This window comes from Notechis scutatus, chromosome 10 (assembly GCF_049901735.1).
Source record: "Notechis scutatus isolate UNSWTSFEM ecotype Mainland chromosome 10, rNotScu1.2, whole genome shotgun sequence".
Lineage (NCBI taxonomy): Eukaryota > Metazoa > Chordata > Lepidosauria > Squamata > Elapidae > Notechis > Notechis scutatus.
The window spans coordinates 5,695,849-5,722,235 of record NC_142018.1 but is presented as its reverse complement, the minus strand read 5'-3'; the positions used below and the strand labels follow the sequence as shown (position 1 = coordinate 5,722,235).

The following is a 26,387-nucleotide window of genomic DNA, read 5'->3' as shown; positions in this document are numbered from 1 at the left end:
TCAATTTTACAGTAGACAATGTTGAAAAAGCACTTCAAATCTCAACAAATAAATGCTCTGTCTTACATATTGGCAAAATAATAATAATCAGAAAATAAAATACAGGCTGAATAGTCAAGACCTTGTTGATGATCCAAACTCTGTCAAGGACCTTGAAGTACTCATCTGTAATGATCTAAGTGCTAGAGCCCAGTGTAACTACATATCCAAAAAGGTATTAAGAGTTGTTAACCTAATCTTACGTAGCTTTTTCTCTGGTAATATTACACTACTAACTAGAGCATACAAAACATTTGTGAGACCAATACTCAAATACAGCTCATTAGTCTGGAACCCACATTACGTATCTGATATTAACACAGTTGAGAAAGTCCAGGAATATTTCACAAGAAGAGTTCTCCACTCCTCTACCGTGTTTCTCACATAATAAGGCCGGGCCTTATTTTTTTTTGACCCCGAAAAAACGGCTAGGACGTCTTTTTGGGGTGACTAATTTCCCCCTTGCATCCTCGGGTGGGTGGGCGGGCGGCGACAGCTTGGATATTCGGGAGACCTTCGGGTTCGGGCCACCGTTGCTTTCCCTTCTCCCTTGCTGCCGCGGCATTAGAGCAAAGCCGCGGCGTTTGGCGCAGCCACGTGCGGCCAGTCAGGGCTCCTCCCTGCAACCGGAGCCCTGAGCAGACACTTGGTTTCAGGCGCTCCCGTCTTCCCTTTTCTTTCGAAGGTAAAGCGAATTATTTTACAAAGCCTCCCCTGCCCGAGAGGGCAGCCCAACCCCACTTGGGGAGGCTAATTTCCCGGGCCTCTTCCGTTCCTCCCCAACCTCCCTACACTGCGCGCCTCTGATGCGCCGGTCCCTTCAGCCCAGCGAGCTCTTCCACCTCAAAGAAAGGCCAGGCGGGCGGCTGCAGAGCAGCAGCAGCGGGTCTGAGCCGCTCGCAGCGGAAACAGCCACCACCCTTAGCACACACACACCCGCGGCTCGCTTTCCCAGCTCTGCCCAGCATTTACGGCTCTGGCGCGGCCCTGGCAGGATGAGTGGAGGGTCCGGCGGGGAGGTGCTTGCTGCCCGCCAGGGCTGCGCCAGAGCCGTAAATGCTGGGCAGAGCTGGGAAAGCGAGCCGCGGGTGTGTGTGTGCCTCTTCCTGCCCCTCGTTCTCAAATCTCACCCGGGCGAGCCGCGGCTTCCTCACCTCTCAGCAAGCAGGAGGAACCGGCTGCAGCCCTCTCCTCTGCAGCGCAGACGTTGACCTTGCGGGAAGAGAGAGGGAGAGATCCTCTCGGGCGAGCGCATTCCCCCGCAGCCCTCCGCACGAAAGGAGGGCCCGCCGTAGGGGGAAACCGAGCCGCGGAGGCGCTCGGTGCAGGTGCCTCCAAAGGCAGGAAGGACGGGCTGGCGGGCGCTAACCTCGCTCGTTCTCCCCGCGTCGGGCTAAGGGTGGTGGCTGTTTCCGCTGCGAGCGGCTCAGACCCGCTGCTGTTGCTCTGCAGCAGCCCGCCTGGCCTTTCTTTGAGGTGGAAGAGCTCGCTGGGCTGAAGGGACCGGCGCGTCAGAGGCGCGCAGTGTAGGGAGGTCGGGGAGGAACGGAAGAGGCCCCGGGAAATTAGCCTCCCCACGTGGGGTTGGGCTGCCCTCTCGGGCAGGGGAGGCTTTGTAAAATAATTCGCTTTACCTTCGAAAGCAAAGGGAAGACGGGAGCGCCTGAAGCCAAGTGTCTCCTCAGGGCTCCGGTTGCAGGGAGGAGCCCTGACTGGCCGCACGTGGCTGCTCTAACGCCGCGGCAGCAAGGGAGAAGGGGCAGCAAGGGAGAAGGAAGAAGCAACGGTGGGAGGTCTCCCGATATGAAGTGCCCCACCAACGCAGGTAGCACCATATCCGGGCATGCAACAAAAGTACTTCCTAACGGCAAGCCCCCCCCCGCTTCCCCCCCCATTTCGCATGTTTAATATGGGGCTTAATTTGGGGGGAGGGGCTTAATTTGATTTTATGCCAATAAAACATGGTGGGGCTTCCTATTGGTGGAGGCCGTATTGTTGGAGAAACACGGTACTCACTGCAGAATACCTTATGCCACCAGACTTGAAATTCTAGACCTAGAAAACCTAGAACTACGCCGCTTTCAGTCCGATGTAAGTATGGTATACAAAATCATACATTGCAATGTCCTACCTGTCAATGAATACTTCAGCTTCAACCATAACAACACAAGAGCAAACAATAGATACAAACTCAAGGTTAACCGCACCAAACTTGATTGCAGGAAATACGACTTCAGCAACAGAGTGGTCAATGTCTGGAATACTCTACCTGACTCTGTGGTTTCTTCCCCAAACCCCCAAAACTTTAACCTTAGACTGTCTACTATTGATCTCACCCCTTTCCTAAGAGGCCTGTAGGGGGCGTGCATAAGCCCACCAATGTGCCTAACGTGCCTGTCCTATTGTTTCTTTTATTTTTCTTCCATGTATCCATGTATTCATGACTATGTTTTTGCTTATACCTATTATCTTGTAAGCAATTGACAAACCAAATAAAATAAAATAAAAAAATAAATTCCACACAAAGATGCAGAGAAGAAAAAGAAGTATCAGGCCACATATATGAAATGGATCAGATCCAATTATTATCATTTCAGTTTTATTAGCTATAAAAATGTTTGTTTAAAAAAGGGAAAGGACAGTAAATGGACTCAGAGTGTCCTTATTTGAAATCTATTATTGAAGGTGACAATTATAGTAAAAATAATTTTGTAATGTATAGGTTAAATATTTAAAAGTAAACCTAAAAGAAATGTAAAATTATAAATGTATATAATTCAAATTTATTTATTTGATTTATTAATCAAATCATACATCACCCGTTTGACTGTCTAAGTGACTCTGAGCGTTTGTAAGTACTGTATAAGTATTGCACAAAGATAAACAGGATCCTAAATCAAGCAGGAATTTTACAAAAAATGTATACAAACATTCCAAATGAAAAAAATGACTTGTGCCTTTCACCATCAGATTGAAAAGCGCCTCCAGGGATACAAGATTAAATATGTAGCATGTTGATTTCTAATGTCAACACAATGAAGTAAATTGAAACTTTCTGGTTACTACAATTCTGCTAAATGATACCATCTGCAGGGAACATGACTGGAGGTGTCCATTTAAGAAAGAACGATGTCACACCCACTGCAATGCTATTGTGCAAATAATACAAATTATGTAAGTGTTCCACATCACTACAAATGTGGTGTCATTTGCTCCCTTTGAACATGATCCGTCTGAAAAAGGAAAGAGTTTGAGAAAGCTGCTTCGAATAAAGCCACATGGCTCTTCCGTGGGCCCTTTGCCCATTAGCCCAGCCTTCACAGCAGTCTCTTTTGCCTAAATTTTAGAGTTCAGGTTTCCCTCTTCTGGATTCCAGAACATTCTAATTTAAACTACTGTATATGGTTTCAAATTCTTGTTTATAATATTTAAGGCCCTGCTTTTACATTCTGTCAAATGCAATTAGTTTATATTTCATTTGGAAATACTTGGGAAGTCAAATTTGAAATAAAATGAAACATCTGTAATTTTTTTTGTAATTGTAATTGAAAAATATAATTGCGATTGCAAAAACTGCAATTTTGTAATTTTTTTCAAAGAAAATCCTCTGGTCTCACATTCACACAGGTTCGGTTCAGTTGCATCTTGCGCCGGTCTGAAGGATGTTCTGAGAATTCTATAAGACGCTGCTTCCTACCATACACCTTAGTGCAATGTATCAAAAAGCAAGCAAACAAATATAATTATTGCAATTATATTAATCTTCGCTCATTAGCTGATATTGCAATTAAACGCAGGAATAAGTAAAACAGGAATAGGGAGCAAGCTTCAGTCTTTCCTGAAAATAAAGATGAACATTCAGTGCACTCAAATACAAACAATATCTGTCATCCAACTGAAGTTGCTACTAAAGTTTATCAATGAATTTGGCACAATAACATCCTCCACCCAGCAAATTGCTGCGAGATGAAATATGACGGCATTAATAACAGGGAATGGCTTAGGGCATGAGAGTTTCAAATCAGAACATGCCGACTACATCCACAGGTGGATCAGACACTGCCAGGTCCTGGGGAATAGTGAGATGATGGATGATGATGACGATGACAATCTCATTTGACTCATATCTTACTCTTTCTCTAGCAGCTCCAAGTGGCTTTCCTTATTTTACCCTCATAGCCCAACCACCCCGTGAGGTCAGACGAACTTAGTGGTTGGCCCAAAGCCACCAAATGGCTGATGGGAGACCTGAACTGTGATTCCCAATCAAATACAAAGGCTACCAATTTCCCTCCTGTGAGGGGTGTCCAACTGTCCTAATGGACCCCCCTGCATAGGTATGAGCCAGCGGTGTGCTGCAGCTGCCAAAATGGCCAATGCAGTCCCTCAACAGAGGGACAGGATCAGCATCACGGGAAGCGACAGCTCTGCTTCACTGGTGAAACCACATTTGGAATATTGCATCCACATCTGGTCACCACGGTACAAAAAAGAAGCTGAGGCTCTACAAAGAGTGCAGAGAAGAGCAACGGAGATGGTTAGAGGGCTGGAGGCTAACTCCACTGAAGAATGGCTAAAGGAACTAGGTTTTTGGAAACTGACCATTAGGCTGGAGGGAGGGGGTGTCAAGTGTGAGCTTAGCTTAGAATCCTTGCATAGTCATAAGAAGCATAAACGTGACCCCCCCCCTCGAGATTCATAAAGCCTTATTTGGTCATTCTGCAGGGAAAGCAAGCAGTTTTGCAGAGATTCTGGTGATACAATCAGAGAACAATTTAGGCACAATTGCTTACTTTAGCTATTTATGGCTGGCTCTAGTTGCTTATGCCTGACACCAGAGATGTCTAACTTAATGAAGAGAAAACTGAGGGGAGACATGATAGCAGTCTTCCAGTCCTTGAAGGGCTGTCACAGGGAACTTTAGTCGTTGACCAATAAAAATACAATCAATAAAATGAACAATACAAAATCACCCCCCAATAGCAAGAACCATTAACAACCATTTGTCGGCAAAGCTTACACATAATGTAGCAAACTTTTGCTGCTTTTAGATAAATATTTAACGGTGTAGGTAAACGCTATCAGAGTGCCCTGGAAATTTTAATCAAAGAAGGATAATCAACTGGTGGAGAATGTCCCTGTAGTACTCGCAGTATAGAAGAACATGCACTGTGGTTTCTATGGCACCCCTATCACAGAAGCAGCATCAGATTTCATATGGCAATTTCACATTTCCCTTGCAGGACAACGGTGGGGAGAACATTAGAGCCAGTTTGGTCTGGTGGTTATGGCATCAGGTTAGAAAGCAGGAGACCGCCTGAGCCATGAAAGCTGGCTGGGTGACTTTGGGTTAGTCGCTCGCTCTTAGCTCAGAAGGGTTGTTGTGGTGGTGGGGAAAACAGGAGCAGGAAAGGGTGTTGGATATGTTTGTCTCCTTGAGTTATTTGTACAAATAATAAAGATGGGCTATAAATAAAATTAAAATTAAATCAAGCTATGATAGGGTCTCCTGCTTGAGCAGGCGGTTGAATTAGAAGGTCCCTGTGAGTCTATTATCTGTCACGATCTACCAGTATTACACGGATCAGTATGCTAGGGTTGCGATGTAGTTTCCACCAGTAGGGTAAGGTATTTATCCAAGAGATTAGATTCAAGTTTACTGGTCCCTGCTTCAGGGAAGAGGGTGTCGATTTAGTCTCCCTCACTCTCGAGGGCAGGACAAGAAGCAATGGCTGGGAGGTCATCAGAGGTTCAGTTCATCCAACCTGGAAATAAGGAGACATTTCCTGACCGTGAGAACGATCAATCCATGGAACAGCTACGGCTGTCACTGGAGATTTTCCAGAAAAGATTATGCAACCATTTGTCAAGGATAGCATAACGACCCTTGCTTTGGGTAGAGGAGATGGACTAGAAGACCTCCAAGATCCCTTCCAGCCCTATGAGGCTATGTTTCTGAACAACTGATAGTTCTTTAGCTCTGCTCTCTGCACAGCTGCAGATTGTCCCAGAATCAGAGAAGAAGCTCTTATCTTCTCTGGTCAACCAGAAGGCTGTGAGAAGACCCCAAAACCGCCTCCGGAATGTACAGTGTTGCATTGGTCCTCTACTGAAACCAGCTCCCTTGCAGGAATTCTTGCACCATTCACCACTTTCATCCTAATCTACATTGCTTAAGAGGACCTTTAAGATTCTCACTTGGGAAAAACTCACTTTCCTTTCAGGCAGCTACTAAAGGCCTGGCATCCGCTGGCCTAGGGAACAAATGGCACACTTCAGGGAATGTAATTTAAGAGAGTAGCAAACAAACAACTCCTGTCTGGTCTCCACATGCAGAAGCTACATATTGTGGTTTATTGATTTGTTCAGGAAGATTCAGCTGGAAGAGATCAGCAGTTGGCAAAAAACATCCGGGGGCAGGGGGAATGGACTTTTTCCATATGAAAGGGACCTAAAGGCCAATCCATAACTTGGTGACCTGAGAATGAAACCAAACACTTCCATACTTGATCAGACTCTGAACAATAGCTATCCATGGCCAAGGTGACTAAGGATTTGTGAGCTCCACACAAAAGTGCCTCCTGGTCTTGTCACAATTACACAGATGCCAAACTGTTCACATAGGAGTGGACTCGCATCAATATGGCGTCTTACGAAGGAAGGAAATGAGCCTGGTAATTCCTCAACATCCGCTCGTATGCTGTCATTTAATTTCAAGATCGTGAAAGGCAGAGCTGGGAAAATATCCGACGTGCATGGTCAGCAAGACATCTGAAATGAGTTTGTAGCACTGCGCATGGGGAGCTTCTAAAGATTTGATGGGCGTGCCATTCAGGAGTATGGAATCATTTTCTGTCAGGACTTTAGATTATGGTGACATCCCCAGGGTTACTTTGGGTATGTGGAAGGCATCTCCCTTTCAGGAAGAACCATGGCATCTCTTCTAGGCAAGCCTTGTGTGACGGAAGAGAATCTGGGTCTAAAATCATGTCTATGAAAGTCTACGCAAGAAAAAGCACGACAACCCATTGCCAAGTCGATTGAGAACAAGTCATGATACAGTAAGTATGGCTTGGAAGGCTTTTGGAGAAGGATTCAAAGAGAAGATGAGCAGTAGAAGGTAGGAAATTCCCATCTCCCAACAGAGCATGGAAAGTCTGACCTAATTCCACAAGTATTAGGTATTTTTGGTAGCTTAACGAACTGCACAAACCAAGTTTGTTTTGGTAATGTCAGTTCAATAAGCACTTTGAAGTATGTTGTGAGAATGCATCCATTATTACTTAGTTCCTGGGTTTTCTTCTTCTAACTCATTCCATGTCTTCAGAGGCGAACAGGGCAACTTTCATTCAACTGAACAATTCCATCCACCCCTACTTATTTGACTGCTCCAAATGTAGAGACATGTGAATATGAATGTTCTGGGATACACCTTTATACAATGGGAGAATTTTTAGAGCACTACCACTTCTGGTGGGATCTCTTTAATGCTAGGTACTGAGAAGACGGGAGTAAATTCAAACTCTTGTGTTGGAAGGGTTGCTCGTTAGAACCTTGAACTGGTGAAATATTTTGTGCATTCAGACTTCAAACTGTAAACTTCAACAGAAATGCTGTTCAAGACAGAAGCAGCCCCTAATCAAAACCAGACATTCTCCCATTTGCCTGCCCAATAAAAGTTCCAGTAGAGAGATTTTAATCAGAATGTTAATATGTATAACTTTCACCTGCCATGCTTTCCAGTCTATGTGGCCAGGTCTCATGTGCACCTGCACAAAGCTAGCTTCTTTGCAAACTGTGTTCTAGGAAGGCATGGCAGGTGCCAGGGCAAGAGGGCCTCTCCTCTGACTGGGCAGGGCCTCCCACAAAGACCCACTGGGATCCTTGTTCTCCTCCCAGGAGCCCAAAAGACATGGCCCTGTTGAAGCATGCCATCTTAGGCACCCAGTATGCTTCGGATTGGAGTGTGTTAATTGTATTTACTTCTCCTATATACTAATTGATCAGTTTTAAAAAAAAATGTTTAAAAAACCCACCTAGTTGAATCTGAACTGTTATTGGGTAACAGGATATGCAATCAAGAAAATAAACGCTCTGCAACTCTAGCCTTCAGGAGAAAGTCTGGCAACAACATGCTTCTAATGAACACAAGAGCACAGAATAGGGTTGGAGGGGACCTTGGAGGTCTTCTAGTCCAACCCCCTGCTCAAGCAGGAAACTCCACACCATTTCCAACAAATGGCTCCCAGCCTCTTCTTGAAAGCCTCTAGTGATGAAGCACCCACTATTTCTGGAAGCAAGCCGTTCCACTGGTTAATTGTTCTCACTATTGGGAGTGAATTAAAACTTAAAAGTGAGTTAATACTTAAAAGTGGTTATTGAACTGACACCTCACTGGATATTCTATACTGGCCAAGTGTGATTGGACACACCAGGAATTTGTCTCTGGTACATAAGCTCTCACTATACAGACAAGTAATAAAATGATAAATCATAAATCACCAGCAAGTGGAGACTTCCGGTTTGCAAGCTTTCGGCGGCGGCAGGGATTCGCGACTGCGCGATCCCTGCTGCGTTCGCCGCCAAGGTTCCCCCGATCCATTTGGATCTGGGGGATATAGCTGCCCGTAGAGGCAGCTGAAGACAGGGGATCCGGCAAGGGGTTTGGGGTGCCGCAAACCCCCTCCCCAGCCGCCTAAACCCCTTTTTCCCGAGGCGGAGGAACGGCGGTCAGCAATGGCCGCCACGAAGAAAGCTGCAGCCGGACAAGCAGGTGCAGGAGGGAGGAAGCTGAAAGAAAAGTGAAAGTTGATTCTAACCGGGACAAGACGGGAGAAAGTGACCTGGAACCTTGAAGGCTGCTAAGTATATATTGTTCCTTGTGAGAGTTACAAGCTGCGAATACTCTAAAGGGGAAAGTTTTTTCTTTGTTCTACTCTCCTTCCTAAAGTGACAGCGAAAAAAAACAAAAACCTTTTTGGCTGTGAGTGGGAAGGGAGAGTGAAAAAAATTAGAGCAAAATTTGAAAATAAGGAGAAGATTGCCTAGAATTGCAAAGAGTTGTTAAACATTAAAAAACTTCCAAAAATATATTTGAAAAGGATTTGTGATTACTTTAACCCCAGAAAGAGAAAGTGAAGAAGAAGAAGGTATCTAAAAGAAATAGTCTGTTTGGATTGTTTGGTGATTTTGGAACCTTTGGAAATTACTTCTGATTAAAACATCTGGGAGGTTGTTTGGAAAAACTTTTTCTCTACACAATGGCATCATCTATGGATGGATTGAAACTTATATATCAAAAATATGAAAGAGAAAAACAAGGAGGGAAAGATGGTCTTGGCACTATTTTTCAATACTTAGAAATGGCGGTTTATACTTATGTGAAGCAGAATGAGGATGATGGGGACAAAGAAGAAGAAGAAGCCATCTTTGATGAACAAATGACTTTGATTGGAGAAGGGAAAAAGCAAGAGAAAAAGGAAAAAAGGTCTTTAAGATCTGGAAAAACAGCCCAAAAAGAGAAGAATAAGGTGAAAAGGGGACATTATGTTAAGAAACAACAGAAAGGGGGAAAGCAGAATAAAAGGGAGATGGAGAGACAAGGGGTTAAAGAGGACAAGGAGAAGAAGAAGCAAGAGAGAAAGGAAGGGATGAGAAGCCCTAATGGTGGGGAGCAAGATGTTAAGAAGCAAAAGTTTTTTAGAGATAATGGATAAATCTTATTGTTAAAGGGATTCTAGAAAGGTACATAAGACTGCATTTTTATACCTGTATTTAGAAGTAATCATAGAAAATTAGAAATAATATGTAACTTAAAATGTGATAAAATATTTAACATAAATTAGTGAAATTTTTGGTTAAGAAAAAAGGAGTGCTGTAATGAAATATGATTCAAGATTGTGATGTGGGGGGGGGGGGGTAATAATCTTTGGAAAGCAGAAGTGTTCCCACAAAGGCATGATATTTAATTGAAATGGATAAAATGTTTAAGATATAAATGATTGTTAATATTAATGATTAGAATATGGTATATTAGTGAAATTTTTTGTGAAATGAGATTTGAAGTAGAAGAAGGAGGAACATTTTAATGAAATATTGAGCTATAATATGTGATGTGGGGGGGAATAATTATGGAAAAATAGGGCTCCCATAAAAGTATGTGATTTAATTGAAAAGCAATGAGTTAAACGTTTAAGATATGAATGAATATCAATACTAATGAATAGATTTGTATTATTTTTGATAATATAGTATAATTTTAGAATGTACCAGACAGAATCCCAATGTATGTCATGTGTTTTATATTAAGTATTATAAATATAGGGGAAAGAGATAAAGGCATCATACTCCATATAGTGTACAGGAGAAGTCTTTCTTCTTTTTTTAAAGAAGAAAAATAAATGGTTGGCTGGAATAGAACAGACAAAGAATAATAAATATTATGATACGAATTGAGAGGAGATAAATAAAATAAAATAAAATTGAGAAAATTTAAAGGAGAGGAGAAGTCATATAGAAAATTGAAAATGTTAATAAGATATGAAATGGTATATTAAATGAATATGAATTTGAATTTGTGTCTGTACTAAGAGTTTTAACCCGGGACTAAGCAACTTTCAGAAAAGAGATTTTTTATGCTTTTATGTTTTGTGTTTATGTGTATTTATGTATTGTTTGTCTTGAAAATAAAATTTGTTTTAAAAAAAATAAATCACCAACAAGTGGTAATCGTAACATACCAATAGGAGTAGGTAGCACCACTCCTGCACTAGCTAACGGTGTGTTTCGGGGTGCAATTCAAAGTGCTGGTGGTTACCTATAAAGCTCTAGTTTGGGACCAGGATACCTGAGGGATCCCCCTTTTTCCAAAAGTCTCTACCCATCCCCCCAGATTAAAGAGAATGGGCTTGCTACAGATCACATCCATCTCCTCAGGTCCAACAGGATCAAACTGCTCCAACTGCTCCTAGGGTAAGTCCATTCCCGAAACGGCACTATGCTTGGACTCCAACCGAGAATGAACCAAAGCGATTTTGTCCATGGGGCGTTGCACAAAGGTCCTTCTGTGCCCTCCTTCCCAAGGGTGACCCTGAACAGGGCGCCTGGGCGATATTCTGCATGCAAGAAGTGCCAAGAGCTACGTAGGAAGCACAAACAGTATTTGGCTACAAAGCCATGTCCAAATAATTAGACTTCCTGGATATCCCTTTAATAGGACGATCATTCCAGTTTATGCTGCAACCACCAGTGCAGAAGAAGTTTAAAGATCGAGATCGGTTTGAACCCACAGCCTATGCAAGCAAGATGTGCTGTTTGTGATTGGAGGCTGAAATATTAAAGTTAGAAACATGGAAGAGGAAAATATAGTTGGATTTTTGGGCACATGAAAGCAAAATGAAACAGGAGGTTGACTTATCAGTTTCTTCGACTTCAGTGGTTTCTTCATAGCTACCACTGTCTTTACACAACCAAAACGCCTCTACACATGATCTTTAAAAGCCTATACAAAAATTTATGCCACCAGATAAAGACTGAATGCACCAATTATCACATTAAAGAAGAGGAAAACCTTCTACGCACCAATTCCACATGCGCTTTCTACGATTTTGTAAACAACAAACTAAAAGACTCAAGGTCCATCCCACCCCTGAAAGGACCTAATGGTAAAGACTGCAACAACACCATTAAAGCCAACCCCTTTAACACATTCTTTGGTTCAGTATTTGTAAACAGCAATGGATCATGCCCAATATTTCCTATTCGAACCACAGACAACTACAATGATCTAATACATATCGATTTTACAGTAGAAAAAATGTTGAAAAAGCACTTCAAATCTCAACAAATAAATGTTCTGTCTTACATATTGGCAAAAACAATCAGAAAATAAAATACAGGCTGAATAATCAAGACCTTGTTGATGATCCTATGTCAAAGATCTTGGAGTACTCATCTCTAATGATCTAAGTTCTAGAGCCCACTGTAACTACATAGCCAAAAAGGCGTTAAGAGTTGTTAACCTAATCTTACGTAGCTTTTTCTCTGGTAATATTACACTACTAACTAGAGCATACAAAACATTTGCTAGACCAATACTCGAATACAGCTCATCAGTCTGGAACCCACATTACGTATCTGATATTAACACAGTTGGGAAAGTCCAGAAATATTTCACAAGAAGAGTTCTCCACTCCTCTACTCACTACAGAATACCTTATGCCACCAGACTTGAAATTCTAGACCTAGAAAACCTAGAACTACACTGCTTTCGGTCCGATCTAAGTATAGTATACAAAATCAAACATTGCAATGTCCTACCTGTCAATGAATATTTCAGCTTCAACCATAACAACACAAGAGCAAACAACAGATACTAACTCAAGGTTAATCGTACCAAACTTGATTGCAGGAAATACGACTTCAGCAACAGAGTGGTCAATATCTGGAATACTCTACCTGACTCTGTGGTTTCTTCCCCAAACCCCAAAAACTTTAACCTTAGACTGTCTACTATTGACCTCACCCCTTTCCTAAGAGGTCTGTAGGGGGCGTGCATAAGTGCACCAACCTGCCTACCGTCTCTGTCCTATTGTTTTTTTTTATTTGTATCCATTTCATGTATTCATAGCCATGTTTATACTTATACCTGTTGTCTAATACTTGCTTGAAAAACAAACAAACAAATAAATAAAAACAAAAAAAGAAACAGAACTTCACCAGACACAACACACAGCAACCAAACTGAAAACATTATCACTAAAAAGAGTCAGAGGAGCTAAATTATAGTATCGAAGACATAGGCGAGGGCTATGTGTGGAATAAACCATGAACTGCTCAAGTTTCAAACCAAGGTGAGTAGAAAGAAGAAAGCTACCCAATTTCCACAATATGATCTTGAACATATACCTACCATTTTCGAGAAGAACATCAGGAATCACTTTGACATTCTGCGCTTAACTGAAGACCAGAACAATTACAGAATGAACTTAAAACAAACTATTAATGTGAAAAAAGAAGAATACCAAAAATGAAGGAACTGGAAAAAACAACCTGGATGTCAGAACAAACTGTGCAAATTGCTGAGAAGAGAAGCCAAAGCAAAGAAAGAGAAAAATCTCAGAAATGAACTTAACAAAGCATTGCAAAGAGAGAGGGGAGGAGGGAGGGAGGAGAGGGAGGAAGCGGGGAGAGAGGGAGGGAGGGAGAGCTAGCTAGCTATTGGAAGAGAAGCGGGTTACAACATTTTAAAGATATAGGAGATGGAAACAGAGGCAAGGGATTCCTATTTTTTTAATAATAATTTTTATTAAAAGTTTAGATAGGCAAAGACTAATGAAATATAATTAAAGCGAAAGAAAGGAAGCTGCAGAAAGAAACAAAAATGTAAACTCCAGTCCCTACATGTATTCCCAAACAGCTGTGTACTCATAGAAGCGGCTGAAGAATTTTGGACAGCTCACCCAGCTATGCAAGGCTGAGCCACCTTCCTCCCAGACAGGCAAGAGTGAGGTTAGCAGCTGTAGGTCCTCGAACCCATCTCTTTCCTTATTTGCAAGCCCAAATTGCAACGCTACAGAGCAACTGCTCTGCACTGTTCAGAGAATCAGGACTTCTCCGTTGCGGTGACCCCTGCCCTGGCGCTCAGGATTTAGGCTCAGTTGTTTACAAAGGAGATCCTTTGGGGGGGGGGACATTTAATTTAGATCTAAACCTCTTTACATTCTCCAGCTATAAACTACTGATCAAATATTAAGTTCCTAAATGTTTCCAAGGCTCCCTGCATGGCTATATCATCTTCGAGGATAAATATTTACAGAATCAATATAGACAAGGAAGGAACACCACAGGATCCTAAAAATAACTACACATCTAGGTGAATTCAACATTATATAAAGGGCTACTATCCTTCTTTATTGCTAAAAAAAAAAAAAGAAGAATTAGTAGAAAATAAGAATTCCTTCTTTCCCTAAGGATTCAAGGAGGGATATTTGGATATTTGGCATTATTTGTACAGTACAGGGCAATAAGAATAGATTTCAAGATTCCACTCAAGTATGTGAACTAGCTGCTTCCCTACAGAGGCCTTAGCCAAGGCAAGAGTACCCATGCTCCTCTAATGCTTTGCAAATGCATTCGTTACCTGGAAGATATTACTACTTCCTTTCAGAAATACGCTACGGGGCTCGAGGTTGCAATTCTTTAATCCCTCTTGAAAACCTGCTTTCAATTTGATCATACGGGAAACAAGTTATGCCCCCCCACCTTTCACCCATCTGGAGAAATGGACTGTTTGGTCAGAGTCTATGGAGAGGCTCAGTCATCCAGGTCATGGTTTAACAGATTTAACAGATAATCAGAGTTGGAAGGGACCTTGTAGGTCATCTAGTCCAACCCCCCCCCCCGCCCAAGTGGGAGACCCTACACCATTTCTGACAAATGGCAGTCCAATCTCTTCTTGAAAGTCTCAAGTGATGACGCTTCCCACAACTTCCGAGGGCAACTTCTGTTCCATTGGTTGATTGTTCTCACTGTCAGAAAATGTCTAGGTTGAATCTCTCCTTGTTCAGTTTCCATCCATTATTCTTTGTCTGGCCTACAGGCGTTTTAGAAAATAGCTGGACCCCTTCCTCCCTGTGGCAGCCCCTCAAATATTGGAAGACCGCTATCATGTCTCTCCTGGTCCTTCTCTTTACTAGACTAGCCAAGCCCAGTTCCTGCAACCGTTCATTGTATGTTTTAGCCTCCAGTCCCCTAATCATCCTGATTGCTCTTCTCTGTACTTTTTCTAGAGTCTCAACATCTTTTTTATAATGTGGTGAACCAAACTGGACGCAGTACCCTAAATGTGGTCTTATTAAGGCTTTATAGAGTGGTATTAGTACTTCCCTTGATCTTGATTGTATCCCTCTGTTAATTTACAATTTAGGATTGCATTAGCTTTTTTGGTTGCTGCTGCACACCGGTGGCTCATATTTAGCTGGTTGTCCATGAAGACTCCAAGATCCCCCTCACAGTTTGGTTCTCACCTCTTTGGTTCTCCCAAAGGTGTCGTTTCCTCCCCCCCGCCCGGGAGGCAACTGGACCTCCTTGTTTTTCTTTGAAGACGTTTCGCTCGCTCAGAGTTGAAGAAGCTTCTTGGATGAGAAGCGAAATGTCTTCAGAGAAGAAGAAGGAAGTCCAGTTGCCATTTGGAAAAATAAAAAGAGGCACCTTTGGTTGGAGTATCACTTTCTCTCCGTGAAAGGTGTGTGGCTCCCAGTTGGAGACCAGGGTCACCAGTCCCAACCGCTTTGTAAGGCAGAACTGAGACAAGAAACACGGGCTTAGCGGTCGGTTTCCTCCAGAGAAGCTTCGATGGGGAGGCCCACAGCGTTGTCCCTGACAGCGGAAGGTGAGTGGCTGTGGTGGTTTTGTGGGGGAGGGTGATTAGGCAAGTCACGGCTGTTACCTGCGTACGTTGGGTGCTTCTACAACACCTTTACCTAGGTGCCCTCTGCTGATGTAGCACTCTTGGGCTCAACTTTAACCCGCCCTCATATTCTGTTCTCTAGGTCAGGGGTCCCCAACCACCGGTCCGCGGACCGGTACCGGTCCGCGGAACAAGTCCTACCGGGCCGCTGGTTGCCGCCATCTTTTTTTGATGAAAAAGTGCTTCCGGTGAGCTTTTCCGGGTAGAAAGCTCACCGGAAGCACTTTTTCATCAAAAAAAGATGGCGGCGCCCAGCTGATGCCGGTACCGGGCCGCGGCGCCCAGCTGATGCCGGTACCGGGCCGCGGCATAAAAAAGGTTGGGGATCACTGCTCTAGGTGACTAACAGATTTGTTTATCATCGCAGCAGAGAAAACGCTCATTTTTGATCAACTGAGTGATCAAAACTGCAGGCTGCCCTAAGAACTTGGCATGCAGGTATCATGGATAAATCCTTCATATACTGCACTATTACTATACTCAAGATAGCAATATATCCAACATCCAATACCAATTTCCCCTCCACAATTTACTCTGAGCCACAGTCACAGCAAGACAAAGTATCTGCAGCCAATGAAAACGTGGGGCCATGGCTCTAGTTAGTAGAACTGTGACTAGGTGAACATGTTCCACAGGAACGGAATGAAGAAAGTCATTATTTTAATTATTCCCTTTACCTTAGCAGCAGCAGCAGCAGCAGTAGTAGTAGTAGTAATATTGGTAGTAATGTTGCACCTGATCATCTGGTAGCTATTCAGCCTGGCTGAATGGGTTTTTCAGCTTCCCTGGGTCAACCACCCTGTCAAATGGGAGCAGGAGTCTAGGAAGAGGCCGAGGCTTTCTGAGGGACTTCCAGAAAATAAGGAGGGAGGGAGGGAGGAAAATAACCTCATTTGGGGGGGGGGGGAGAGAATGTTCCATTAGGCCAGCGCCATGGCAGAGAAGGCGCGCCAAGAGAGCATTCCCTGAGAGGTGGGCCCCGCAGTATATCTCTCTTGCACGATCTGATGGAACAAGTGGATGAAATCCAGGAGAGGCAGCCCCTCAAATAACCTGGCTCCCTCTCACGAAGAGCTTTCAAGGCGACGTGCGCGATCACCAAACCGGTTGTTGTATCGGTGGAATCCCATCAAAGACAAATTCCTTGTGTGTCCAAACACACTTGGCCAATAAGGAATTATATTCTGTTCTGTTCTGTTCTGTTCTATTCTGTTCTATTCTATTCTATTCTATTCTATTCTATTCTATTCTATTCTATTCTATTCTATTCTATTCTATTCTATTATTCTATTCTATTCTATTCTATTCTATTCTATTCTACTATCTTTCTTCTATTCTATTTTTCCTATTCTTTTTTCCTATTCTATTCTATTATCTTTATTCTGTTCTGTTCTGTTCTGTCCTGTCCTATTCTATTCTACTATCTTCTATTCTATTTTTTCCTATTCTTTTTTCCTCTCCTCTCCTCTCCTCTCCTCTCCTCTCCCCTCCCCTCCCCTCTCCCTTCCCTTCCCTTCCCTTCCTATTCCATTCCATTCCATTCCTATTCCAACTGGGCCCAGAGGCAGACTGCCAAACGACGCAGCTTGTGGAGCAGAGACGTAACACGTACTGTAGCTGCCCACATGCTACACCAGCTTCTGGATGCTCTTCAAGGGCACCCCCAGGTACAGCATACCAGTATACCTCCTGGTATGAAAAAAGCCTTCCATCCTATAAGCTGTAGGCACTCACCACCTGCACTTATTGGCAAAATCTGTTTGCTGACTTTGACAACTTGACACGATCCATCAGTAAAAAGTTTCCCAGAACAGGTTTATAGGAAACGCCTTCCTACCAACTCAGACTTTGGTCCGTTCAAATCCAGTTGTCTCTACTGGCTGGCAGGAGGAGGGGCTCCCTGGAGACAGCCAAGGCCCCACTTGGGAGGGTTTGTACACAAAGCAGATCCTAAGCCCTGCCTCTTCCTTGGCTACGTGGGGAGTTGGCTTCCCTAAGAGTTGGAGCTGCAGACTGCAATCAACGTGCTTGCTGGGCGTTCCTTCTCCCAAGACCCTTATGGACACAGGTGGACCTGCCACGGATTCTGCTGGGAGGCACCAGGTTCCTTTCTCATTCTCTTTTAAGACACCTGTTTGTTTTTTTCTTTCCTGCACTATTTCAGGGATCCTTTCGCTGGCACACACGGGGGAGGGGTCCACTCCATGGCTGCATCAGGCACACCAGAAGCTTCGAAAGAAGATTTACAACGCAAAGCTCTTATGAGTCCCAAGATAAGCTGAACCTCCACAGCCAGTTATTTATGTTCTCTTTTGTCCAATACAACCACTTTTTGACTACTTTGCTTCTCAATGAAAATCCACACAGCTTTTCCTGCCGGTTACAAGACGGAGAAGAATTTTCCTCGTGAATTACTCCTGAAGTCTTAGAAAACAGAATGGACAACAAGCCAAAGAGACATTCAGAAAGATTATAAAGTTATTTCTCCAGCAACTAAATATAGACAGGTCTGTATTGAGTTGCGCACTGAAAATAGCAGGCCGAAAAGGTTTTCCAACTTCCAGTCCCTATCCCACTGCCCAGTGATTCCTGGCTGGGGGGGTGACAATTCTTCCAAGGGAAGGAGGGAGAGGAACTGCAAGCATGCCGCCCCTCCCTAGTGACCAGGGCAGTGCAGAACTTACAAACCCAAGAAGAAAGGTGGCCTTGGACTCCTGGCTCCTGAAAGGGAGGGAAAGAGGGAAAGCCCAGGGAAAGAGCCGTGTGTGTGTGTGTGTGTGTGTGTGTCAGTCTAAAGGAGGACAATATTGTGGCCACTCAAACCTCTGGAAGGTGCGATTCTGGTCGGCATGGAGAAGGCCTGCTGCCTCTCACCCAATGAGGTTCAGGCACACTGAGGCTTGCCTATAAATGCTAGGTGTTCTTGACCCCGTAGCATGATAAGGGTGCCTTGATAGGCTCCCTTAGGTGGGCTCCTGCTAGTATTCCATCAGCGTCTCTCGTCCTCTCTCTCCACCAGCACCTGTGGTGGCCTTTGCTTGGCTCCCTGTCCTGGGCCTCCTCACTCAACCAGAGAGCCCCAAGGACTGGAAAGCAGGGAGAGACCAATCCAAGGGTCTTGGGACCCACCTATTCCAAGGGGAGCTAAGGCCTCATCCCAACTACCCACCAGACCCCCCAGGACAACGGCCAAGTTTCCCCTTGCATCTTTAAAGGCCCAAATTAGGCTTACCAAATGCTTCGACAACCACCATGTGCAACCTCATGCCTTTGAGGCAAGGAGAGGTGGAAGTGGTGGAAGCAGAAGCTGGAGAGCCACCGTTCAATCCAGGCACGCGTCTTTCCTGACAAACCGTCGGTTTGAAAAATGGGAGGCAGCTGGGCTGTACCACCGCCCTGAAAGTGCTGTCCGCTGCTGCCACCCAAGTCGATTTCCGTAAGGCCAACAGCTGGAGAGAAAGTATTTTGTAGTTTATGTGCCTATTCTCCCCTGATCAATAAGTGACAGACGTGTGTAAAGTTCTGGGCAGGCACGTGAAGGAGTCTACGTCTGGACCTGTGCAAAGCATGAAAATGATCTGGTAGAGGCACTTCAGGTCTCATAGGAGAACAGCCCAGATAAGCAACCCGTTGCTGTTCCAGGGTCTTTCAGGACGCTGGTGCTGGGGCCATTTGAGGACGAAGCCCCCTGTCAAGTCCTCTTCAGTGCCTGTAGTCCTGATACATACGCGCATAGGAAGCAGTGGGGGATCCCAAGCTTCCGTTTTAGGCCCAGAACTTTTCAATGTCTTCATGTGCAATTTAGATCAGGGATGTCCAACCTTGGCAACTTTAAGCCTGGAGGACTTCAACTCCCAGAATTCCCCAGCCAGCAAAGCTGGCTGGGGAATTCTGGGAGTTGAAGTCCTCCAGGCTTAAAGTTGCCAAGGTTGGATACCCCTGATTTAGATGAAGGGACAGGAGGGGAATTCATCCAATGTGCAGATGGCACCAAACTGGCAGGAACACCCCAGAAGACGGGCTCAAGAGCCAGATGAATCTTGACAGACTTGGACATTGGGCCCTATCTAACAAAACAAAGTTCAGTGTAGAGAAAAATAAGGAACCAAATGTACAGGTACAGGTTAGGTGATACCTGGCTCAGCAGCAGTAACTGTGAGAGGAATCTTAAGAGTCCTGGTGGGCAATCACTTAAATCTGTGCGACAGCAACCCAAAAAGCCGATGCAATCATAGGTGGCATTATCAGAGGGGTAGAATCAAGATCACCTGAAGTATTAGTACCACTTTGCAATGTCTCGCTAAGACCACACTTGGAATACCGCATCCAGTTTTGGTCCTCACAATATGAAAAAGATGTTGGAACTCTGGAAAGAGTGCAGAGGGAGCAACGAAGATGATTAGGGGGATGGCTAAAACACGAAGAATGGCCGCAGGAATCGCTTACGTCTGATCTAGTGGAAAGAGCTGACTTGGTAATAGTGCTCCCATATTTGAGGGGCTGCCACAAAGAAGAGGGAGGTCCTTATTTTCCAAAGCACCAGAAGGCAAGAGAAGAAACAATGGTTGGAAACTAACCAAGGAAAGAAGCAACCCAGAACTACGGAGAAATTTTCTGACACTGAGAGCAACCAACCAGTGGAACGACTTGCCCTTCAGAGGTTGTGGGTGTCCCTTCATTGGAGGTTTTCAAGAAGAGACTGGATGGCCATTTGTCTGAAATGGTATATAGTCTCCTGCTTGAGCACGGGGTTCAATTAGAAGACCTCCATGGTCCCTTCCAACACTGATGATGTTCTAAGCCCGTCCTTTTATCTGCCACTCAACCAGAGGGTCTTACTCTTAATCCTCTTCTGAAATCCGTGTGATATTTCCAAACCAATTGTGAACAGCTGTTCTGATGCCTTTTTTTGGCAGAGGGGGAGAATGAGACCCAAAGGGCTGAGAGAACTAAGCAAGAGTTTTACACAGCAAAGGCACGATAGATTTAACAGTGCAAGTATGTGTTAATTACATAGGAGATGATGAGAGAAAGGCGTTTGGAAATCCAGTTTGGTTTCCCTCTCACAGACAGCGTAAGAAGAAAGCATTTTCAAAATCAAATAATCTGTTCCCCCACGCCCCCTAGTTCCAAAATATGGAAGATGTTTCTTCTGTTTTATGCTAATACGGAATAAAAAGGCCTTTAGGAGGAGAACTGATAAAAGGCAAGATCCTAGCCGAGAGATCTCTGGCTAAACAAAAGGAGATCGAGGAGCAAAAAAGACCCACCGGAAGCGGCAAACGGGTGAGACTAAAGAGGCCTTGTTTGCAGCAGGTGATAGAGAGAAGAAGTGACTCCTCTGTTCCATTCAGGGCTGGACCTGGATCATGTTTGGGGTTGGGACAATTGTGTCGTTACTTTTAATCTCCCAGCTGGAGGAACAAAAAAGCACTGCCGGCCAGACTCTCCGCTCTCCTTAGCCACTTGCAATGGAGCACCTTTTCCTCTGGGACCCTGCTACTCTCTGCAAAGGCCATTCCCCCCATGGGTCCTTCTTGGCCTCTGCCCCTCTTCAGTGGGGAGAAGCAGGCTAAGTAAACAGCTGATTAAACTTCCCTGATGGAGCCAAGGGACAAGTCTGGCATAGTCCTCACAGAGGTTCAATCTGAGAGGCCATGGACCTGTTACGCTCACCATCTGTCAGGTGTCCAGAAATACAGCAACTCAAAGAACTTTTAGCAAACCCATCCAAATGGTTCCAGCAGTTTTCGGGCAAATACCTGAGGCACAATTACAAATGTTGTGCCAGAATTGGAGCACAGAAACCTCCTCAATGACTGAAAGGAAAATATACGGGACACAGCTGACTTCCAATCACAAGTGCACTGGCTGGTTGGCTAAGAAGTGCTTCTTTGCTAAATGATATCATAAAAGACCAGTAGATGACTGATTATTGCCAGAAGCTGGAGCTTTAGTGGATTTAGTGGAGAAAAATTATGACTGGTGCCGGTTAGATGCCCTCTGAAAACTGCAGCTGTGTTACCTTGATTTACAGCCGTACTTATATTACCAAATATATTGGCACAGAACCGCTGGGCCTTTTCTCTTCCTTGAGCCTTTAAAGCTCAAGATGCTTTCTTTCCACTCAGCCTACTGAGGAATAAAAACTACACCAATCACAGGACTAAGAAGAGCTTCCAACGGAGTAAAATCACCTTTGGGGGCTAGTACAGTGAATTCATGATTTACTAGCTAAACTACCCTCCTGTTTTCATGGGGGGGAGAAATAGAATGAAAGCACAGTGCCACACAATGCCACACTCCCCAACCCAACCCATCTCATCCCCCTCTTTTCTCCTAGGCCCCCATTGCCAGCACTGGCAAGAATGGGAGGCCCGGGGAAGGCAAGGGGGAGGTGGACATCTGACTGAGGAAAGGCGGCTGCTCCCTTCGACCTTCCGCCCCGGGAGAGAAGAAACTAGAGAGCGCTCCGTGGGGGCCCACTGTGACCCAAGGCCCCCTGGTCTCAATGAGGCAGGGGACTGTTCTCCCTGGAGGCCTATCTCCGACAGGTGGGCCCTTCACGCAAGCCAGCCCTATTCTGCAATATTTTAGTAAACAACGGTGTCTGGAGTGATCTTTACAGCAATACAGACATCACGCCCCCCACACACACCCCCAGCGGTCTCATTCTCCAGGGGACAAATAAATTAAGAATTAATTTACCTTCAGCTGCCCTTTTGAAAAAGACTTTGCAGCTTCCGCAGGTCAGGGCTCCATAGTGGCATCCTGAAGCTTCGTCCCCACATATCAGGCATGTCTTCTGTGGTGGGAAGTAATAGTCAATGGGCAGAACATGGTCCCTCCCGGATTCCAGCCTTTGGAGGCAAAAGAGAAAAGGGGGGAAAAAAGAAGCATTAGCAGGTGATTCAGGAGGAGCCAGCCTTCACCAGGAGTCCCTAAGCTTGAAACCCCAACAAGGAATCCCGGCTGCCTATCAACCTTCTCTAAGGGCCTCCCAAGAGCACAGCCAGAGACGGAATCTGCGTAGGTCCTCGGTGATTTCGGGGGCCTCGTACTGGCCCAGGGCTTCTTGGAAGTCCTGCCCATTTTCTAAATGTGATCATTTAGGAAAAGGGTTTAGAGAATCTCTCCCATTTCCTGCAAACACCTTTTGAGTGGCGGCAGCATTGAGCTCCCTAGGACAGAAGAGTAAAACTTGTTCCTTCTCCTGCCTCCCTCGAGGTTCCCTTCCTCTTTAGATGTGCAGCCTCGGCCTCTGGGGAGAAGCGTCAGGATTGCCACAATTCTATTTTACCTTTTTGTTTTAGTACAGCCAAATATTAGTTCTTTCATGTTAGAAATAAATAGAGGCTTTCAACAGAATAGCGGCTATCAAGAAAGAAGAGCGTCCACCTTTCTGTTCTTTTTTTCCTTTCAAAATTGTTCACGATTCTTCCTTATTTTCTTTTGTAATCATCCATATAGATTTTAATCGTGTTAAAAAGTCTCCTTGTGATCGTTTAGGAAAAGGGTTAAGAGAATCTCTCCCATTTCCTGCAAATACCTTTTGACATTTCAATTTTTACTGAGATGTCTTCAACAAAAATTATATTAAAGGAATGACAACCCAGGACAGAGGGTGAAATACAAATGCATTTGTAACCCTTGGCAAAAAGATGGAAGCATCTCTTCAATTCTGCCCCGTGCAGATGTAGATTCAATGGGCAAAAGATTGGATCCTTTCCCTTTTTTGGGCACCTTCCTTGTTCATGTGAGGAAGGTTGGAGGGAGGTTAGCTTGGAGGTTGCTGAGTGCTGCAATCACAGGCAGGTCCAACCTCTGTGGTTTGCTCTGCATGGGGGCTGCACTTGAGCAGCACTCAGCAACCTCGGTTGGTGTAGAACCAGCTGCCTTTTCAATGGCAGGCAGACCCATAATTGTCCCCTTGCGTTGTTCTTGTAGGAGGGGCAATGCTGATTGCCAGCTTGTTTCCAAGTGGCATTTGAAGGCACCGATTATCCCCCAGAAGGGCTTGGGACAGGGATCGTTCCAGAGAGAATCGTTCCTTCTGCCATCCAATCAAAAAGGGCCCTCTGTCAGTTTCATAGCTGACTGGGGAAGCGAACCTTAGATCAATACAGCAATTGTTTCACCATGTCCAAATTTATAAACCTATGAACACACCAGCCTGGTTAAAAAAAAAAAAGTGTCACCAAGTCTCCCAAAGATTTTCTTCGTCTTTAAAGTGCTCGCCAGACATTTACTCAAAGAAAAACGTAAGTGCAAGCGGAGAACAACATTAACGATCACGTACACAATATTTACATGTGCACGTATTCCTACAATACTACCTGAAAAGGATAACTCTTCAAGGATAACTTTGACATTCATATAGTATCTGTTCTTGTGCGGGAAATCACTTCCGTGGCCACTTAGATCTTAGGTGCCCCTGGCAAATAATTCCCGCACAAATTCTTGAAGCGTAATGGAGAGAGAAGGCAACCGTAGGCACCCCCCAGGCCAGACAGGGGGGAGAGAGGCAAGGTACACCAGAGGAACCGGGCACACAAACTAGGATGGACTTCTAAACATAGGTGCGTCCCTGGGAGCTGCTTCTGATCCCCTCTGCGGCTGGCAGGCCAGGACTGACAAGGACACCAAAGCAATGAGTTCCAATCACACCGTCCAAACCGGGAAGGCAAGCACTCCAACTCTTGTTCTTCCCAAAAGGTTCCTTGTATGTCTCATCACACTTGGCCAAATAAAATGTTCAATTCAACGTTTTGAGAGTTGTTGGCTTTTTTTTTTTAATTTAAATCACCCGATGCGGACTCCTTGTCCCGCTTTGTGCTCTGGGGCAACCCTTTCTCCCAAGGGGCTTCTCGGCCACCCAGCCAGCTCTTCACGTCTACCTTCTGCTGACCTGCTTCCCTCTGGCATTCCTGAAGCCTCCTGCCTCCCCGCAGGAAGGCTCACTCGGCAGAGAACTGGCTTCTGCCTGGCCTCCGCTCTGCCCCCATTGGTCTGCACCAGAGGTGGCGAATTCAGCAGATTCTGACCAGTTCTGGAGAATCAGTAGCGGAAATCTTGAGTAGTTGGGAGAACCGGCAAATACCGCCTCTGACGGGAGGGGGGGATTTTACAGTCTCCTTCCCCTGCCACACCCACAGAACCGGTAGTAAAAAAAAATTTGAATCCCACCACTGATCTGCACTGACTTCTTCTCTGCCTTAAAGGCACACAGGGTGGAATTCTGCAACTCTTTAAGGCGGGGATCCCCAAACTTGGCAACTTTAAGGCTTGTGGACTTCAGCTTTGCTGGCTGGAGCATTCTGGGAGTTGAAGTCCACAAGTCTTAAAAGTCGACCTCTGCTTTAAGGTCTCCATCCGATGCTATAACCACGCAGGGGGCCCTCTGGCAGAGAAGAGACTTGAACCCAGGTCATCCAGCCCTAAGGAAGCCTTCAGAATCTTTAAGAGCAACCTCAGTTTTCTTCTAGTTTAACTTCAGACAGAAAACACGACTAAGCTAAGAAGCACATGAAGTCGCAGAATTCCTTCCTCGGGCACATCTCCAAGCCAAAGCAGAGAGAGAGAGGCCTGCAAAATTGGGGGTCGAGTGAGGAAAAAGAGGTTCCCATCTGCAGCAGGAAAACAGGCCTGGCCTCTTTGCAGCACATTTCTACAGTGCAAGACCACAAAAATACCCTTTTAAAACGCAAGGCAAGTGTCCGAGCAAAGATTGGCAACCTAGAAAACCGAGATAAGGCAGAGGGAAGCAGACACAACTTGTGCAGGAATGACGCGAGCCAGCGATTCCACAGAGTTCACGACTAGAAGGTTAAGGCCAAAAATGTTCACATGGTTTGGGACAAAGAGAAAGAAACAAACTTTCACCCTCTTCTTTCTCCTTGGTTTGGGATGGGAGAGAATGTTTGCAGGGCTCTCGGGAGCTCTTTCTGAGCCGCAAAATACTGGCATTTTCTTACAACAAAGGACTGCTCTGCTAGCTAGGGGATCTCTCTCTTCTCTCTCTCTCTCTCTCTCTCTCTCTCTCTCTCTCTCTCTCTCTCTCTCTGGAGCGGGGAGAGAGAGAGGGAGAATGAGAGAATAGGTCACCCCAGCAATCACCCTTGGCTACCTGGATCCTTGAAGGAAGACACTTCAACTTGTCCCACCTTTTTTCTAGACCTCTCTGTTGTCTAGCGCCCATTTAGTGCTGCTAGTTGAGTAGATTCTTGAATAGGAGCAAGAAATCTGTAATGTAACATATCCTGATTCTTTGTGCATGTCACATACGAATTTAATGGATTTTATGGGCCACAGCCAGACAGATGAGCTGCTGCAGTAGATCTGACGAATCTCACCCCCCCTTTCATTCCAGTGCAATCCCCAAGAGTCCATGATGTAGAGTTGAATATTCTGTGTGGCCATTGGCCCTTCAATCGTATCAAACACTTTCCCACAAACTGTAGCAGCCTCGTTGCAGTAGCAATTATAGCAGGAAAGCATCAAGGGAAGGTAGCGTTTAGGCTTACGTGCCACCCCACAGTGCTTTACAGCCCTCTCTGGACAGTTTATAATGTAAGAATTATTGGCATGTTGCCCTCAAAACTATCCGGGTCCCCATTTTACGAACCTCGGAAGGATGAAAGGCTGAGTCTACTTTGAGCCAGTCGGGATCGAACTGCTAGCAGCCAGCAGGATTGGCCTGCAATCCTGCACCACCAGGGCTTCTACAAGAGGTTTGAATTCTGATGACTACATGGGACTATGAATTCATGCCGGTGAAGGATTTATTACACACATTACTGCACATTTCACCAAGTATCTGCCCCGGATGTGGGAAAAATATTCTGCAATGACTGGAAAACAGAGCTCAGGAGGGCTACTT

At 44.9% G+C, this 26,387-nt stretch overlaps 1 protein-coding gene across 1 annotated transcript in view; it reads right to left on the bottom strand.

The window, feature by feature from the left end:
- AR (androgen receptor) overlaps positions 1-26,387 on the bottom strand; it is a 150,543-nt gene that overhangs the window by 78,144 nt on the left and 46,012 nt on the right. The window contains exon 2 of the mRNA XM_026684905.2: positions 22,217-22,368. Within this exon, the coding sequence (XP_026540690.1) occupies positions 22,217-22,368 (152 nt within the window). The remainder of the gene's footprint in view (positions 1-22,216; positions 22,369-26,387) is intronic.